This window comes from Diospyros lotus, chromosome 13, assembly GCF_014633365.1.
Source record: "Diospyros lotus cultivar Yz01 chromosome 13, ASM1463336v1, whole genome shotgun sequence".
In the NCBI taxonomy this organism is placed as follows: domain Eukaryota; kingdom Viridiplantae; phylum Streptophyta; class Magnoliopsida; order Ericales; family Ebenaceae; genus Diospyros; species Diospyros lotus.
In genome coordinates this window covers 2795182-2812845 of record NC_068350.1, presented here as the reverse complement: position 1 = coordinate 2812845, position 17664 = coordinate 2795182, and the positions used below count along the sequence as shown (strand labels likewise).

The 17664-nt window shown below is 35.5% G+C and overlaps 1 protein-coding gene across 6 annotated transcripts in view; it reads left to right on the top strand.

Moving 5' to 3' along the window:
* The window catches only part of LOC127788525 (probable AMP deaminase), a 38472-nt gene that overhangs the window by 16720 nt on the left and 4088 nt on the right, over positions 1-17664 (top strand). For 2 of the 6 annotated variants that reach the window (XM_052316912.1, XM_052316911.1), the window contains exons 11-17: positions 621-734; positions 2859-2999; positions 4973-5125; positions 7576-7629; positions 7711-7821; positions 16186-16359; positions 16432-16512. In XM_052316912.1, coding sequence (XP_052172872.1) covers positions 621-734; positions 2859-2999; positions 4973-5125; positions 7576-7629; positions 7711-7821; positions 16186-16359; positions 16432-16512 — 828 coding nt within the window. Of the gene's footprint in view, positions 1-620; positions 735-2858; positions 3000-4972; positions 5126-7575; positions 7630-7710; positions 7822-8568; positions 10481-16185; positions 16360-16431; positions 16513-17664 lie in introns of those variants that run through there. The other 4 variants (XR_008020414.1, XM_052316914.1, XM_052316913.1 and 1 more) reach the window with 4 other exon arrangements.

The following is a 17664-nucleotide window of genomic DNA, read 5'->3' as shown; positions in this document are numbered from 1 at the left end:
TTTAAGGATCACGTGAAATAAATTTGCTAACCAAAAAAAGTCCTCTTCTCCCATCTATTTCCATCCTTCTACTGGCACATTGTTTGGTTCAACTACTTTATCATTCTTCATCATTTTCATAGAGTTTGGCAAACTTGGCCAGTGTGACTTAACCCCTAGGCATAGTTGCTGTCTTCCATTGTGTTTATGGCTGTTCAAACACCAGTGTTCTTTTGTACTTTGGACTCCTTTCTCTCATGCCTCCATGTCTCTGTTAAGTCTTAACCCTTTATGTAGTTTCCTATACATATCTGGTTTTGAAAGACCTCTGTTGTGGACAAGTCAAGAGTCTCAACCCTATTTCTCTATATATAAAATTCTATGAAAACCTCCCACACCCACTGCTAAGACTATACACTTGAAGTCTGGATCCTGCATGATGCTCTATAGTTATGCTGAACTGGGCTTAGAGTAGTCTTTTCCTACTTGAGCAAAACTAGGTATCTTATATTACTAGAATCATTGCTAACATAAAGATGATTTATCTGCTACAGTACTATCCTAGTTTCTACATACCAATTTGTTTTAAGTGAGATATATTTTTTCAGGATCTATAACTTCTGTGATGCTGTAATTTCCAGATGGCAGAGTACAGGGTGTCCATATATGGAAGGAAACAAAGTGAATGGGATCAGTTGGCAAGTTGGTTTGTTAACAATGCATTATATAGCAAGAATGCAGTTTGGTTAATCCAGGTAACTCAAAATGTTGGTGTTTGTTATTGTCTTAGTGCTTATGGTAGACATTGGTATCTGATAGTTAAGCTTAGTCTGAAGAGACATGGATATGGATGTTAGACATGGTAAATGTTCAATTTGGTCTTTACTTGTAACTTAATCATCCTTAGACATAGTAAGAAAACAGTTTCTATGTTCTATGCATTGAAAGAGAATTGTAAACAAAAATTTGTAGTATTTATTTTAGAGATCTTTGTCTGTAAACAAATTGGAAATTTTGAATTTTGCATTTATAAAATAAGAAGTTAAAAGGAGGTGTAATGAGGTAGAGTCATTATTTTTAGTATCTCAATGATCCTAGATTATTTTCTTCAAACTTGCAATGTGTTTAATCTGTATTTATGCAATGGATCAAAAAGATAAAACATTAATGACCGGCCATGCTTGAAAAAGCTAAAACATTAATGACATGTCTTGTTTGAGTGTGTGTCAAATGTTTGAGGGAGCATCAAATAATTCCTATCGCCAACAAGTTTGACAGGGATACACCTTTTTCATAGATGGTTTATGCTTGCCAATCTTAATGCAATGCCCTGCATATGAGTCTAGGCTACAACTCCTTCATGAAAAGTTATATTAAGAATATAACCCTTTGTTATAGCTTTGGATCACACAAATTATGCAAAATTGCAAATTCCAGAGGAAAAAGAATGGAAGAATTTAGAATGTTTCTGAAAGAAGGCTGTTTTGTTTGGCTTGCTAGTTGTAGTTATAATGGTCTGTCCAGCCATAATAGACTTTTAGAAGTTTCTGTTAATGCTCAGAAAGCTACAAATATGATCATGGAAATCTCTACAGTGCTTGCCTTCATTTTCACCTGAAGTTTGGTTATTGTTGGACTAGCGCTAACTCCAATGTGGCTTATTGTTCCTCATGCAAGCAAGTTTATCAAGTGAGAAGCAAGTTCCATTAAATAGGAAGTCTTCTGAAGGAAATGGATGCCCACACAAGTCTCCCCACTTTGTGAGGCTTGAGGGAGGGTCGTATTTGTATGCAACCTTCCCCTTGCTGTGTTTTTTGGGCTAAAGGCTATTTCCACAACTTGCATCCTTGACCTGCCAGTTACAAAAAAACAACCTTACCATTCTTCTAAGGCTCACTCTCACTAACTATCTTGAAGGAATTTAAAAATAAATGTTTAGAAATTTCATATTATGTTCATTTATTTTTCTAATTTATTTTTGAACCATCTATGTGATGGCAATGCCAGTTTGTAAATTCAAATAAAGATGCTTCAGATGGTTGGACCTCTGAAGAACCCCTTTTCTCCAAAGTATTCATTAAGAAAAAACATATAAATGGGAGCTCATGTACATCAGGTAAACATACTGACATTGTCTTCAAACAAGAGTTAAAGGACTATAAACTCTTGGCTGACTGAAAAGACTGGATAAAAAAAGGTCAAATGTTGAGCATATCTCCTACCCTGGCTCAAGCCTCCTTAAACCTTGCCATATGACTAGCCAAATAAGAACTCTTCAATCTTTGCAGAAGCTTGTTTGCACCTTTGAACTTTCAATTATCTTCTCCACCAATTATCCACATGAGATAAAGGAGGTGAAAGCAATTCAGTGCTCCTTTTCTTCCCTTCAACATCCCAACAAATCAAAACTTTCAAACCTCTTCTTTGGAGTAACCAAGATAACCTTCCAAACATCCCTAGTATAAAAGTCCAAAATACCTTTAGCACCCTGCAATATGTAAGTAGGTGAGCACCTCCTTTCCCATCTCACTTACAATATGTATGAGGTGGGATACAGTGCAACTCATCCTTATCCCACTCTTATTCCATGAATCAAACATGCACCTAACCTCTCCTAATTTGTGAAGATTATTCTGTTCCTTGGAAGATTGCATGTATAAAACAGTTCTCTTCGAGACTTTGCATTGGGATGCTACTTGTGCCTTTTCTTTTTCCTTCTAATATTTTGCTTTTATATTTCTGTGAGTCCTGATAGAAATGAATGGAAAGTTAGATTTAATGTAGCCAACTTCGCATAGTGGGATAAAGGCTTGGTAGTTGTTTTTTGTGATTCCTCAATTTTCAGTATTATTACAAAGTTTCTTTGAACTTGCATGCAGCTACCGAGGCTATACAACGTGTACAAGGGCATGGGTACTGTTACATCCTTTCAGAACATTCTAGACAATATGTTCATTCCACTCTTTGAAGTCACAGTCAATCCCAATTCTCATCCACACCTACATTTGTTCTTGATGCAGGTTTGATTCGTTTGATCACCTTGCAACATTTTGCACCTAGTATTTTTATTTCCTCAACAACAACAAGCAATGATAATTGTTTTAACTTTCATTGATTTCCACGTGTAAATTTTGTTCTAGAATTTTGTGATTCTATTTCTTACCCATGTGGTTGAGTTCTATAAAAAGTTATTGGGGTGCGTGACTTAATTTATATTGTTGCATCGCATTATTTTTGGTTATATTTTCAGAAAAACTCATCAAACTTGAGCGTAGTTGAATTGTATACCTTTATCTTATATACATAATATGCATAAGAGGGAATGCATAAAAAAAGGTGGCCATGCTGCCATATCATGTATTCGACATGGTTTAAAAGGTTAAAAAAGACCCTAATGATGTTTGTTAACTAGGCTATCAAAGTTCTGAGTGTCACTATTTCAATGTAAATGGAGCTACAAATTGTGACGTAGTAGTGGGCGTAGTGGTAGCTAGCAGGAAGATTATCTACATGCCAATAACCTATGGCGGTACTTCAAGCTTTTCAGTCACTTGCTCAGTTGCTTTGCTGTTTAGTGAAACTGGAAATTTGATCTATTCATCTTTCTGAAAATGTGTACTTGGACAAAGACTCAGCAAATAGCTTGCTTAGGGCTCTCTGTTGAGTATTGGATCGAATACTTTACACACAATTCTCACACTCTCTCTCAAAAAGAATAGAAAATACACGCGGCAAAAGATTTATCTTGGTTTAGGCTTTGAATAACTCAAAGCCCTACATCCAGACTGTAGGCGATACCAAGAAATCCACCATAGAGCAGAAAGATACACACTCACATAGCCTTCTTACACAGGCTTCCCTCATAGAGATTACAAAGTCTAAGAACCTAGGCTTTTCTCTCTCTTGTGTATGTGAAAATGAAGAAGACCCTCATAGAAACCCAGTCGACCCTCTATTTATAGAGGATAGAGGCAGCAATTACAAGACACTTCAAAGAAACGGAAAAATAAGTTGGTACTAACCGTTACATGGTTAGTTACCGTTACAATGATTTAAAAATAAAACATAAACTTCTGGTTTCTTTCATGCCTTTTGCTCTGAATTTAAGACTTAACTGGTGCAAACTTCAACACTCTCCCTGGTGGGATAAAGTACTGGCCAGTTCTTGATCAAGTAATGAATTGTCTATAACAATACAACTTAAACCATGAGACCAAATTCAAACTCACTTTTGACATATATAAGATTTACAACTAAAAGCATTCAAGTGGCTCAGAATTACTGCTTTAATAGTTAAGCAACAACAACTACTTAGCAAGCATTACTATGTGGGGTCAACTACATGAATTCTAGCTCAACAGTCATTTGTATCTATAGCCTTATCTTTTGTAAGGCCCTTTTAACTTGTATTATACCTGTCTCCGACCAACTCATATCATACACGATTAAAACACTTAAGTGACTATTTTAAGTGTTGTAATGATAATGACTGATAAATATGTACTCAGATTATGCTTTCATTCTGTATGGTTTGTTTTAAGTTATATTTGTGAATTTCACATGAAATATATGTCTCTATTTCCCTACAAGCCTGTGATTGGAGTACAGAGATCTAAAATGTTGCATATTTTTATTCTAGAAAGTTGGCAGCCCAAACACTACTTTATTTCTAATGTCTCTCTCTCTCTCTCTTTTTCTTTTTTTATATTATCTTATGAGCAGGAAGTTGTTCTAGAACATTATAATTGGTCAGTTGGCATCTCAAGCACTTTCTTTCTTTTCCAATCTAAATGCTTGTATATCCATTACAAGCGTATAACCTAATGCATCATTGTCTTAGTTGGAGTCATTTTTGATCTGGAATTCTTGCATTTGAATCTTATTTGGCCAGATCATGTCATATATGCATCACCACTTTGCCCACCAAATTTTTTTTTGCCTTAGCTTTCTGTCCTTGGCAGGTACTAATGTTGTTGTCTATATCTCAATGCAGGTTGTGGGCTTTGACCTTGTAGATGATGAAAGTAAACCTGAAAGACGTCCAACTAAGCACATGACAAAGCCTTCAGAATGGACAAATGAGTTTAATCCTGCATACTCGTACTATGCTTATTATTGCTATGCAAACTTGTACACTCTTAATAAGGTTAGTAAAATTTTCTTGGCTTGATGAAATTCTTTCAGTGAATTTCTGTAGGTTCATTTTTTGGGTGATAAACTGTAGTTCACACTCGGTAAGAGAACATTAGCATTGGGTAACAGGGTGAGGCTGAATATCAAGTGTCACCGCATGTGGTGCTTGTCAAGTCTATTTGGCATGCCCACCAAGCACCTAAATGTTCTAGTGACCCAAGCAAGCATACATGCACTTCAAGTTTACAGTACAATTGCAGTTGAAGAAAATAGTCTAATGGCACAACAGTTCACTTGGATAGAAGGTTACAAAGCTTTTATAGGAAATAGAATAAAATAGACTTGGCAAGAAAGAAAACAAGAAAGAGAACAGTATAATCTGGTTAGGGGATTTCAAACATTGCACCTTCCCGTATAATAACATTTTAGACATCTTACAAGTGATAGGAGGGAACATTTCCATCACCCAAAGAATCATAATGGATTTTTTGAAAAGTAAAGCAAAATATATTGCTTGAAACCAGGCTACATTATATGTAACAAAAACCCCTAACTATACGTTGTTTGGAAAGTTGGAATTAGGCTACATGCTGCAACAAAAACACCTGAACTCAGGGTTATCAAAAATGGCATCCATGCAAGGATGATCAACATCTTGAATGGTGAGGAGAACCAATGTGCCACCACTGGGTCCACACCTCTTGAAATAAAGCACAAAAAAATGTAGAGCCACCTTTTGAAGCAAAGTGCACGGAGTGACATATGGGTAGCACCTCCTAAAGTCCCATATCTGCAAAAAAGGGTTTTGGACATGGCTTTATAAGAATAACTTTCTAGTGGGTGGCGTGTCATGTTTTAAAATTTTGAGGGGCAATTTAAAGCAGAAATTGGTAGTGCAATTGGAAAGTCTTTGAATGTACACCACTTGGTCTGACGAGTTTAAAAGGCACATTTAGTTAGCACTTTAGGGAGATCCTATGATTTTACAAATGTTATCAAAGGACAGTAACTCTTGAATGGTGGGGAGACACAAAATGCTGCTCCCTTGACGATCAGTTCTTGAAGCAAAGTGCACAAAAATGTCACAAGGGGAGCCACCTCTTTATGTACTAAATTGTCAGAGCAGAGAGATGAACTTGGGCTTGCAAGGATGGCCTACTATTAGTTGGGGCAATGCATTTTACTCTTACCTCTTGAATGACAGGGAGAGAACTAGCTCTTGAAGCAAAGTGCACAAAAAGTGCCAAAAGAGAGCTTTTTGAGTACTGCATTGTTAAAGCAGAGATCTGAACCTGGATTTATAAGAATAACCTACTAGTACTTGGTGTGACACATTTTAAAGCCACAAGGGGCAGCCTAAAGCAGTCAAAAGGGAATGAAGTGGCTTAGGTAGCCACATTAATGCTCTCCATCACAACCACGTGCTTTGAGAAATATCCTTACACCTGATGGATTGATTGATTCTACCTGTAGCTTTTGGTTTTTGTTATGATTTTCCCTGCACTACCAGGTTTGCTGCATTCTTCACTACTTTGAGTCTTCCATTCTTCACTATTTTGTCACGATTTTTTCTCTTCTTATCTGCCAAGATAAAGGCATTTCTTGGTAGGGGGAGGATAGATCTTACTGGTTATGTCCATAGCCCATCTTTGAAACAGCTTAGAAGTTTTGAATCTTTAGGTTTTTTCTTCTAGCATCTGGGATAGTTGAACTGGTAACATTCTTTTTCTTCCTTGCATAGACAAAAGGCCTCAAACCTTAGAGGTGAGAGGAGATTACTTTGGACCAGCTAAAGGAAGTTCTTAAGCTAGACTGTTTTGAGGTCACATTCAAAATCTCACAAGGCTTCATTCATATACAAGCATTAGTATATGGTTATGGATCATCCACTGGTAATTTGTGGAAAAGGCAAGCTTTCTGTGCAGGATAGGATGTTTGAACACCTTTTTCATATGTAAAATAGACATGCACGTTTTTCCTCTCCTTTTTCCTTTACCCTCTCATGATTTTCCTAGACTGGGGTTGCTTTTACCATCTAAAGACTATATGCCTAGAGACATTTTTTCATTGAATTTTAAATTAGGTTCCTTCCTCAAGTTGATCAATCAAAACATATGGTTCCAGAGACTTGTTCAGAGTCTCTTCACATCTTGATTGCATGAGCTAATCCATGATTACCCAATCATGCTATTCACTTCAATCTTCAAAGATATTTTTGAATGCAGGATACTATTTTCCAAGTTGTGATATCATAGCACAAGTACCATTAATGGAACTGATATATGATGGAACAGGTTCTGTAAGCAAAAGGAATAGCATAATGGACTAATCGTATTTGCTGTAATCTTCTTTTCTTGTCATGCTAAGCATTACATGCATTCTCTCTGAAGAATGTTTCTAAATCTACCTCTTGCACCATATGGAACTGGCTGCTCATGCATTCTTTACTATTTTTCTTCTCAGCTTCGTGAATCAAAAGGGATGCCTACAATTAGACTGAGGCCGCATTGTGGAGAGGTTATTGTTTTTGTTGCTTGTCTTACGTTTAGTTCTTCAATGGTGCTTTAATTTCAACTAAAATATGCACAATCTGTACAGGCAGGTGATATTGATCATTTGGCCGCTGCTTTTCTTCTGTGTCACAACATATCACATGGGATCAATTTGCGGAAATCTCCTGTTTTGCAGTATTTGTATTACCTTGCTCAGGTAGCTTGCCTAACTGGCCTTGCCAATTTATTCAAGGCCACATGTGTATAAGCCCTTCTTTCTAGTATTTGATATCTCAAATCAAATGCTTGGCTCAGAAAAGAGCAGATCAACCCCTTTGCTATTCCACTTTAAACATTCAGCCATTCCATCTCCTTTCTGTTATGCGAGATTTCTGCTTCTTGGACTAAAAAACATCTTTCTCACTAGTACTTTGCGGACAAGTAATATGAAGCATTTTAGAAAACTGAAAATCTTGCAATAGATAGTTGAAAACTACTGTTACTTATCCACCTCAGCCTGATAGAGAAACAGTAGCAAACTTCTATAAGCTATTTCCATATATTCTAGATGAACGTGTATGCTATAACACACCAAACTTAATCCCACTAGGTGGTGTTGGCTACATGAATTCTAGCTTGCCAATCATCACTATCTGTCACCATATCTTCTATATAAGACCATTATTTCTCTTGTCATAACTAAGAGTTCCCTACCAAGTCTCCATTTTTATAACATGTGAATATTATACGGGCACAGCTCTGTTTTTCAGTTGGAAAATGGAGCAGATTAAGCTCCACTTTATCAACTTTAACAATAGGCCATTCCATCTTCTTTGACCTATATTTTAGCTTTCATCTGTTTTGGAAGAAAAGATCTTTTTGACCAGTAAGCATTTTGGTCAATTGTATATCTGCAAACTGATATGTCAGGAAACTACTTGACTTATCCTCCTCTGCCTGACAGAGATACGATGATTAACAACTTTGAGCTATGTTCCGGCCTCATTCCTTTTCAATTGTTGGATGTTATTTGTTGAGGAAGAAGTCTCGGTGCGAAGGAGATAAAACTGAAGAAGAGGAAGCAGATCAGGTTGAAGATATCCAAAAAAGAAGGAAGAATATGAGGCTGAATGAAAGAAGATAAAGATCACAGCAAAGCCTAATAATTAGGAGGAAAATCAGGGGAAAAATTCTCTCCTTATCTATTGTTCTTTTTGTATTTTAAATCTCCTAAAATTTAGATAGAAGATAAATAGAATTGTTGTGTATAAAGCAACCTTGTAACCGAGAATAAGAGAGTAGTAGTTGGTATTTTACAACCCTATTACTTCGAGGGTATTAATTCCCAAATTCTCTAAATTCGTTCATGGTATCAGAGCCCGGTTTTTGATAATCTGCATACTCTTTTTCACACCAAACTGCTTCAAGATGGCTAGTTCTTCATCAACTAGTGAATCCTCAACTATTTGCCCTACAACCTCTCGATCTATACTCCCAACTTCTGCCCCTATTTCGTTAGTTCACCACACCCTTCAAATCACTCAACATAAACTCAATGGGACCAATTTTCGGGAATGGTCCCAATCGGCCATCTTGGTTATGAAAGGCAAAGGGAAAGTGGAATACCTAACGGGGGGAGTTTCAAGGCCAGATCTTGAAGCTGCCAATTATGACGCATGGGATGCTGAAACTCTATAGTAATGGCTTGGCTCATCAATTCCATGGAGCCAAAGATAGGGAGGACCTATCTGTTCTATAAAACAACAAAAGAAGTATGGGATGCTGTCCAAAGTCTTTACTCAGACATGGAGAATACATCACAATGTTTTGAAGTTCGATCAACCCTAAGAATCACTTGCCAAGGTAACCATTCGGTGACTGATTACTATAATATATTATGTGAATTATGGTAGGAGATGGATTTGTTTTATGATATTAGTTGGGAGTGTACAAAGGATGGGGTGAAGTATTCTAAAATGATAGAGAAAGAGAGGGTATTTGACTTCCTACATGGGCTGAATTCTGACTTAGATGAAGTAAGAGGAAGGCTATTAGGAACCAAACCCTTTCCATCTATCAAGGAGGCTTTTGCTGAAGTTAGGAGAGAAGAAAGTCGCAAGAAGGTAATGCTAAATACATCACCTGAAGTTAATAATTAGAATGGATCGACTCTTGCTGCTTCTAAACAAAGGGCAACACCAACTCATGGAGACCCTCCAAAGGATAAACAATGGTGTGACTATTGGTACAAACCCTACTGCACTAAAGAAACCTATTGGAAAATACATGGGAAGCCAGCAAACTAGAAAGGGAGAAATCAGAAGAAGCAACAAACAACCTATGCAGTTGATGCGAAAGAAGGTAAAGGTACTAATTTTACCTTAACCCTAGAACAATTGGAGGTTTTGCAACAGGTTTTGAACCAAACAAGGGTTACAAAACCATCAGATTCTGTAGAAGTACCCAATCCAGCAGCTTCCCATGTGAAACAAGGTGATTTTCATAATTGCTACCTCTCTAAATTGCTGAATATGAATGATTGGATTGTGGATACTTGGGCTTTCGACCATATGACCGGACCCTTACATGGAATGGCTGATTACAAATAGTGTGAGAAAAATATAAAGGTAACTATGGTAGATGGTACAATATCCTATGCTGTAGGGGAAGACTCAGTATATTTAGATGATTTGTGGTTGAAATCTATCTTGTATGTGCCTACATTGAGATGTAATCTTTTGTCCATCAGCAAAATTGCAAAGTAATTTCTCTCCAACTCATTGTGTATTTCAGGACTTAATTTCGGGGAGGATAATTGGCAATGCTGAGGAGAAAGAGGGCCTATACTATGTGAAAGGAACTGCTGGCGATTCTAGGTTCTCTTAAGTTACATTATTTTTTTTTATCTTTTGCTATTTCAGATTCTAACATCTATTTGTGGCACAAACAATTAGGCCATCCAAACTTTAGATGTCTAAAGATCTTGTATCCTCACATTTGTTTGGCAATAAAATGAGTGAGTCTTTCAATTGTAAACAATGCATTCTTGCTAAGCAAACAAAATCTTTTCATCCTATTCATTCTTATCAATCAACCAAGCCATTTTACCTAACACATAGTGATGTATGGGGACCAACAAAAGTCCGAAATCTAACTAACACTCGCTGGTTTGTCACTTTTATAGATGATTATATCAGGGTGTGTTGAGTATTCTTGCTGAAAGAAAAATCTGAAGTTTACAAAGTATTCAGAAAATTTCATCAAATGGTTCTTAACATTTTTCAAACCTCAATCCATATCTTTTGATCAGATAATGGAAGAGAATATTTTCCAACCGAATTTGAGTGAAAATGGCATTGTTCATCAAAGTACATGCCCCTATAATCCCCGACAAAATGGAGTGGACGAAAGGAAGAATAGGCATTTGCTTGAAACAACTAGAACCCTAATGTTTACCAGTTCGGTTCCTACTTCCTATTGGGGAGATGCCATTCTCACTGCTACCTATCTCATCAATAGACTCCCCACTAAGGTTCTCAACTTCAAAATTCCTTTAAATACTCTCATTACTTTCTATCCTCTTCTTACCCATATGCTAAATTCATTGCCCCCAAAAGTCTTTGGATGTACAACATTTGTTCACCATTACCACTCTAAATTAAATCCCAAGTCTTTGAAGTGTGTATTTGTTGGTTATTCTCCCACACAACAAGGCTACAAGTGTTATTGCCCTTAACACTAAGAAATTTTTTGTATCTTGTGATGTCTTTTTTATTGAGAATCAATATTATTACTCTACCAAACCTCTGTAGGGGGAGATTCCTAGTGTAGAGCAAGCTAGAGATGGCTGGGGATGTTAGTGTTTTTCCTAAAATAGTTACTTCTTCTACTCTTATTCCTAATTATGTAACTAATCAAGGGGGAGAACAGAATATACAGCAGCAAATTCAGCACATTCAAGAAGAAATTCTTAAGTCACAGCCACCAATCCAAGTGCATTCTAGAAAAAGGACTCTTGAACCAAAGCAAAACCAATCATTAACCCCGGAAAAAGGTCCGGTACCTGAAGAGGATGAAAGGACTGAAGCAGCAACGCCTGAGGAGGATAACAGAACGGAAAATGCAAAACATGCAGAGCTTGAATTATATGATTTGAATATTCCAATTGCTTGGAGAAAGGGGGTGAGATCATGCACTAAATACCCTATTTCTAACCATTTGGTATATTCTTAATTGTCTCCAAATTTCAGGGCATTCACCAGGGTTGATAAGGGCAAATACCTAAGAATATCAATGAGGCCTTACAAATACCAAACTAGAGAAGGGCTATAATGGAGGAAATGGATGCATTAAAAAAGAATAGTACATGGGAAGTGGTGAATCCGCCTTAGAACAAGAAAGTGGTAGGAAGCAAATGGGTATTCACATTAAAACATAAAGCTGATGGAAGTATTGAGAGGTATAAGGCCGGATTAGTGGCTCAAGGCTTCACTCAAACACAAGGTATAGATTATGAAGAGACTTTTGCACCTGTTGCAAAGCTCAATTTTATACGTGTGTTATTATCCTTTGTAGCCAACTTAGATTGAGAATTATATCAACTTGATGTAAAGAATGCATTTCTTAATGGGGATCTAGAAGAGGAGATATAAATGAGAATCCCTCCCAGTTTTGAAGAAAAAGAGAAAGTTTGTAGACTAAAGAAATCTTTGTATGGGCTGAAACAATCCAGTTTAAAAGGTTTAACACGACATTACATTAGCTAGGGTATCAATAAGGGCAGGTCTAATCACACTTTATTCACCAAGCATGCTGCTAATAGTCTGAAAACTATCTTAATTGTCTATGTAGACGATATTATTGTTACAAGTGACAATCAATAGGAAATTAGGGCACTAAAGGGATAGTCGCAACAAGCATTTGAAGTTAAAGACCTTGGATAACTGAGGTATTTTTGGGGGATGGAAGTAGCAAGAAGCAAAGAGGGAACTTTTATCTCCCAAAGAAAGTATACATTGGATCTACTAAAGGAGACAGGTAAGCTTGGTTGTAGACTAGCCAACACACCATTGGAACCTAACTGGAAAGCTAATGAAGATGGGACAAAAAAGGCAGTTGATAAAGGTACATATCAAAGGTTAGTGAGAAGGCTGATTTATTTGTCTCTTACACGGCCGGATATTACATATGTAGTGAGTAAAGTGACTGCACTCTCACCTTGCAATTAAAACACAAAACAAAACACAATAAAAATTTTATATTTTTTTTCCTTTATTTTGGTGAGAGGTTTATACTCATCAGTGTACGAGTGCAGTTGTAGTCCAAATTTAAATTTATATTTTCTAGATGAGTTCAGGTCGTTCACTGAGAGATTTATTTATGGCAAAATAAAAAGAATGTCACACACAAACACACACATTTGGACAAATTGGCAACAAGGTTTTTTTATGATTTTTTTAGACAACATAACTAGGAAATAAAGTAAGACAGAAATTGAAATAAATACTGAACGTGAGAATATAAAATTGAACAGCATTTGAGTTAAGACAATTTCAGCACCAACCCGTTGATTCCCAAACTTTAGCATAAAAGATTAGCAACATTAATTTAATTTCAGATATGAGGGTTTGTTATTAAATGCAATTAGAGATGATGATAGTTCAAGTTTAAGCAATCCCCATACATGATATGCGAGATTCTAATTTAAGCAACTACCATAAATCCAATTGCAATTAATACACAAAACAACTAAATTAATCATCCGGGTTTGGGTATGATAGCGTTTCCAGTTCTAGTAACTCTCATGCATGACATGAAAGCTCTAAGTTAGGCTTACGCTTCAATCCAAACCTAGTAATTTCTCAATAATCAAGACACTCATACTGAAATTTAAATTAATGTTACTCATTTAAAGTGTAACTTTCTTTGAGAATCATTGGCGTTGGATACTGTCCTTGCCTTAACCCAAGATTAGATTTAGCTACTCATCTCCATTTAAAAGTTGATTGACAGGAATTTAAATGACGTAATTTAAATAACAGAATTTAAATAACATGAATTAAAATAGCATAAACTAACCGGCTATTTAGGCGGTGGATAATTAAAAGACAATAATTAAAATTGTAGAAATTTAAAGGCATAAATTAACCGGCCATTTAGGCGGTGAATAATAAGTAACAATAAATGACATAAGAATTTAAAAGAAAAAAGAAAGGAAGTAAGATCACAAGAGAAAATAATAAAGAAAACGAGAAAGAACAAGAACAATTCTCAAAGAGAGAATTATAAGGAAACAACTAAACTTTGATTCAAGAATAATAATCCCCCTTACAAATGCAATCAAGTGAACTATTTATAGGCCACAAGATGCAATACAAATCACACAATTTCAATTATTCAACTAGACATAATTATATCTAATGGGTACTCATACACTTAAAGTTAAATGGGTTTTAGCTATAATACATACCTAATAGTTAAATGGATTTTAGCTAAAAAACACACCTAATAAAGCACTCACATTAAAAAAATAAAAATAGATTTCTATAATTGGGTTTTTGATCTTCATTAGGATTAAAAATAATGCTTGGCCCTTCTCCAAATGATATCTTCCATGGGTTGCTCAAATTTGGCCTTAATTCTTCATGGGCTTTAATTCTTCATGGACTTTAATTCTTCATGGGTTTTAATTCTTCATTGAGCTTGAATTCTTCATGGGTTTTAATTCTTCATGAGCTTGAATTCTTCATGGGCTTTAAGCTCACCTTCTTCATGCCTACAAAAAAAATAATTTAATGTTATTAATAAATTATATATTATATATATGTATTACACATGGCACATATATATATATATTAGATTATATTATATATATATATATTACATGCACGCATTTAATGATGTATATGTATTATATATAATTTTATATATTATTATTATTATTATTATTATTATTATTAAATTTTACTTTAGAACTTCATTTCATTCATTTTTCAATTTAAACTTGCATATAACCATAAAATATATATTAATATCTAATTTACGTCATTTTTAAGATCAAAAGAAATGTGTAATTATAACATAATTTTTACAAAATTAACCATAAAGTGAGTCAATATATGCATTCACCCATTAGCAAACATCTTAATGTTGCTTATCATATTCTAAGATACCTTAAAGGAACTCTTGGTAAGGGTATTTTATTCAGAAAAAATGAAGACTAAGGAATTCAAGGGGTGGACGCTGATTGGGCAAGTTCTTTAGAAGACAACAAATCAACCTTTGGTTATTGCACAAAATTATAGGGTAACCTTATGACATGGGGGAGCAAGAAACAAAGTGTAGTAGCTAGAAGTAGTACTGAGGTAGAATACCAAGCTATAGCTCAAGGTATTTGTGAAGTAATATGGCTAGGGAAGTTCATGGAAGACTTGAAGGTGCCTAATACTAACCCTACAAGACTATATTGTGACAACAAATCTACCATTAGTATAGAAAACAATCCAATCCAACATGACCGGATGAAACATGTGAGAATTGATGGACAATTCATTAAGCAAGAGATTGAAGATGGTGGAATCAATCTGGTGTATATCCCTACAACTTTACAAGAAGTTGATATTCTCACCAAGGCAATGAACAAATAAGGTTTTGAGCTGATTGGAGGCAAGGTGGAAATGAAAGATATTTATTCTCCAACTTGATGGGGAGTGTTGAGGAAGAAGTCTTGGTGGGAAGGAGATAAAACTGACGAAGAGGAAGCATATCAAGTTGAAGATATCCAAAAAAGGAGGAAGATGAGGCTGAATGATAGAAGATAAAGATCACAACTAAGCATAATAATTAGGATAAAAATTCTCTCCTTATCTGTTGTTCTTTTTGTATTTTAAATCTCCTAAAATTTAGATAGAAGATGAGTAGAATTGTTGTATATAAAGCAACCTTGTAACCAAGAATAGGAGAGTAGCAGTTGGTATTTTACAACCTTGTTACTTAGAGGGCATTAATTCCCAAATTCTCTAAATTCGTTCATTATTTCTTGTCAGCTCAGGAAATTGATATAATATCAAATCAGATTACTCAGTTTAAAAGTATTATCTTTTAAATATTTCATAAGTTGCAGAGGAAGTGTACAAATCTATCTAATTTTATCTTTCTCACTTACAAAACTTTCTTTCTTTTCTTGAAGCCCTGAAAGCTGTCTAAATATCATTTCACATTGTTGCAGTAACTAGAGCCATTGTTGAGCAATCCTTTTATAACCAGTCAAGGAACTGTAGTTAATAACTGACATTATTCGTGTTTTCTTTTTTTTTGGTTGCTATATTGCATTTGCCATTGCTTGAGGCCAAACCTTGGTAGCAACAGTAAGTTTGCTCCATGAGTTCAAGCTGTGGAAACAGCGTTTTTTTTTCCCTAAAAAAAAAAAAAGGGTAAGGGTCGTAAGGCTGCCCACAAATACAACCCTGCCCTTAATCTTGCAAAGTGGGAAGCCTCAAGCACCGAGGACATCCTTGCATCTGTCATTGCTTCTCCCTATATGTTTCCTTGACTATAAATGATGATTGATCATGTTTTTCAGATTGGATTGGCCATGTCACCACTGAGCAACAATTCCCTTTTCCTGGATTATCACCGCAACCCATTTCCAATGTTCTTCCAGCGCGGCTTAAATGTTTCACTTTCAAGTGATGACCCCCTGCAAATCCATTTAACAAAAGAACCTCTTGTTGAAGAATATAGCATTGCAGCCAAGGTCATTTCCTCTTCAGTCTTTCCCATTGGCAGTAGTCATGTTCTTGTATCTTAGAAGTTTTTGGTATTTCAGGTGTGGAAGCTCACTTCTTGTGACCTTTGTGAGATAGCAAGAAACTCTGTGTATCAATCTGGATTCTTGCACCAAGCCAAGGTGAGATATTCAAAGGAATCAACAAGTCCTTTTGTGACATGGGTGTTGAAGTCTAATTTTTCACAGAGCAATCTTAGCTTATTTGCTGAATTCGGCCAATATGATGGATTTTTCATTCAAGTGGGCTGATTTACGGAACATAACCAATAGAATGCAAACTGTTCTTATTTGATGGCTGTGCCTAGAGATACAATAGGGCAATGATTACTGCATAACTTATCATCATGAGTGTTGACATAAGCTTGAAGTAAAGCATTAGAATCATGGACAGTTTTTAACTTTTTGATTGGATCTAAACAGATAGAAATATTAGAAATTCCTGGAACATAATTGACAGGTGGTGAGGTCGAAAACTGAGAAATACAAATGGTAAACAGTTCCACGCTGAGGGTTCATTAATTAGAAAAAAGGAAAATAAAGAGGAAAGATTGGTGATGTTGATGCTCATAAAATTCAGAGGGAGAGGTCTAGACAGAAGAGTGCTTTTGTTATATTTTGTTAGCAATTCCTACAAATCTAGAAGGAATAGCCTACAAATCAGCTATCAAAGCCAGGCATGCACTGTGGAATAGATTGCTCGGTAGACATGAAATACATGTTCAATGGATAAGCATTGTTGAAAATTGAAGGACATTTGTGAATTTAAATTTACAGGTAGAGAAAAATGGTACTATTAGATCTGATGACATTTACTAGACAAACTTTTTGCTTTGTGAAAAAAAATGCAGAATTACCAGTCTGGAAGAGACACAATCCAGATTGCAGGTAAAGGAAAGAGGGGAAAAAGAGTTGAGAAAGGAAAAACATGACGACTTCTTTTCTTATATATAAAATAAGATTTATGTAGTTGATCCTAGATAAGATTTTTTATTTTATTTATTTATTATTTTTTAATTCTTTACCCTGAGGAGATGGGATGATTATTTCAATTTTTCCCCTTTCATTTACTACACCCGAAAGTGCACATGCCCCTTTTGAGCATTGTGCTAAAACAAGTTTGTTGCTCTCAATTAGCTGGGATAGTTTTCTATGTTGACTCATACATAAAGTAAAAGACATTATAATGTACCATCATATTACCGTGAAAGGTAAACATAATGTTGTTGACAACTGTTCCTTAGATTTTCTTTGAAAAAAAAATGTATATAGAAA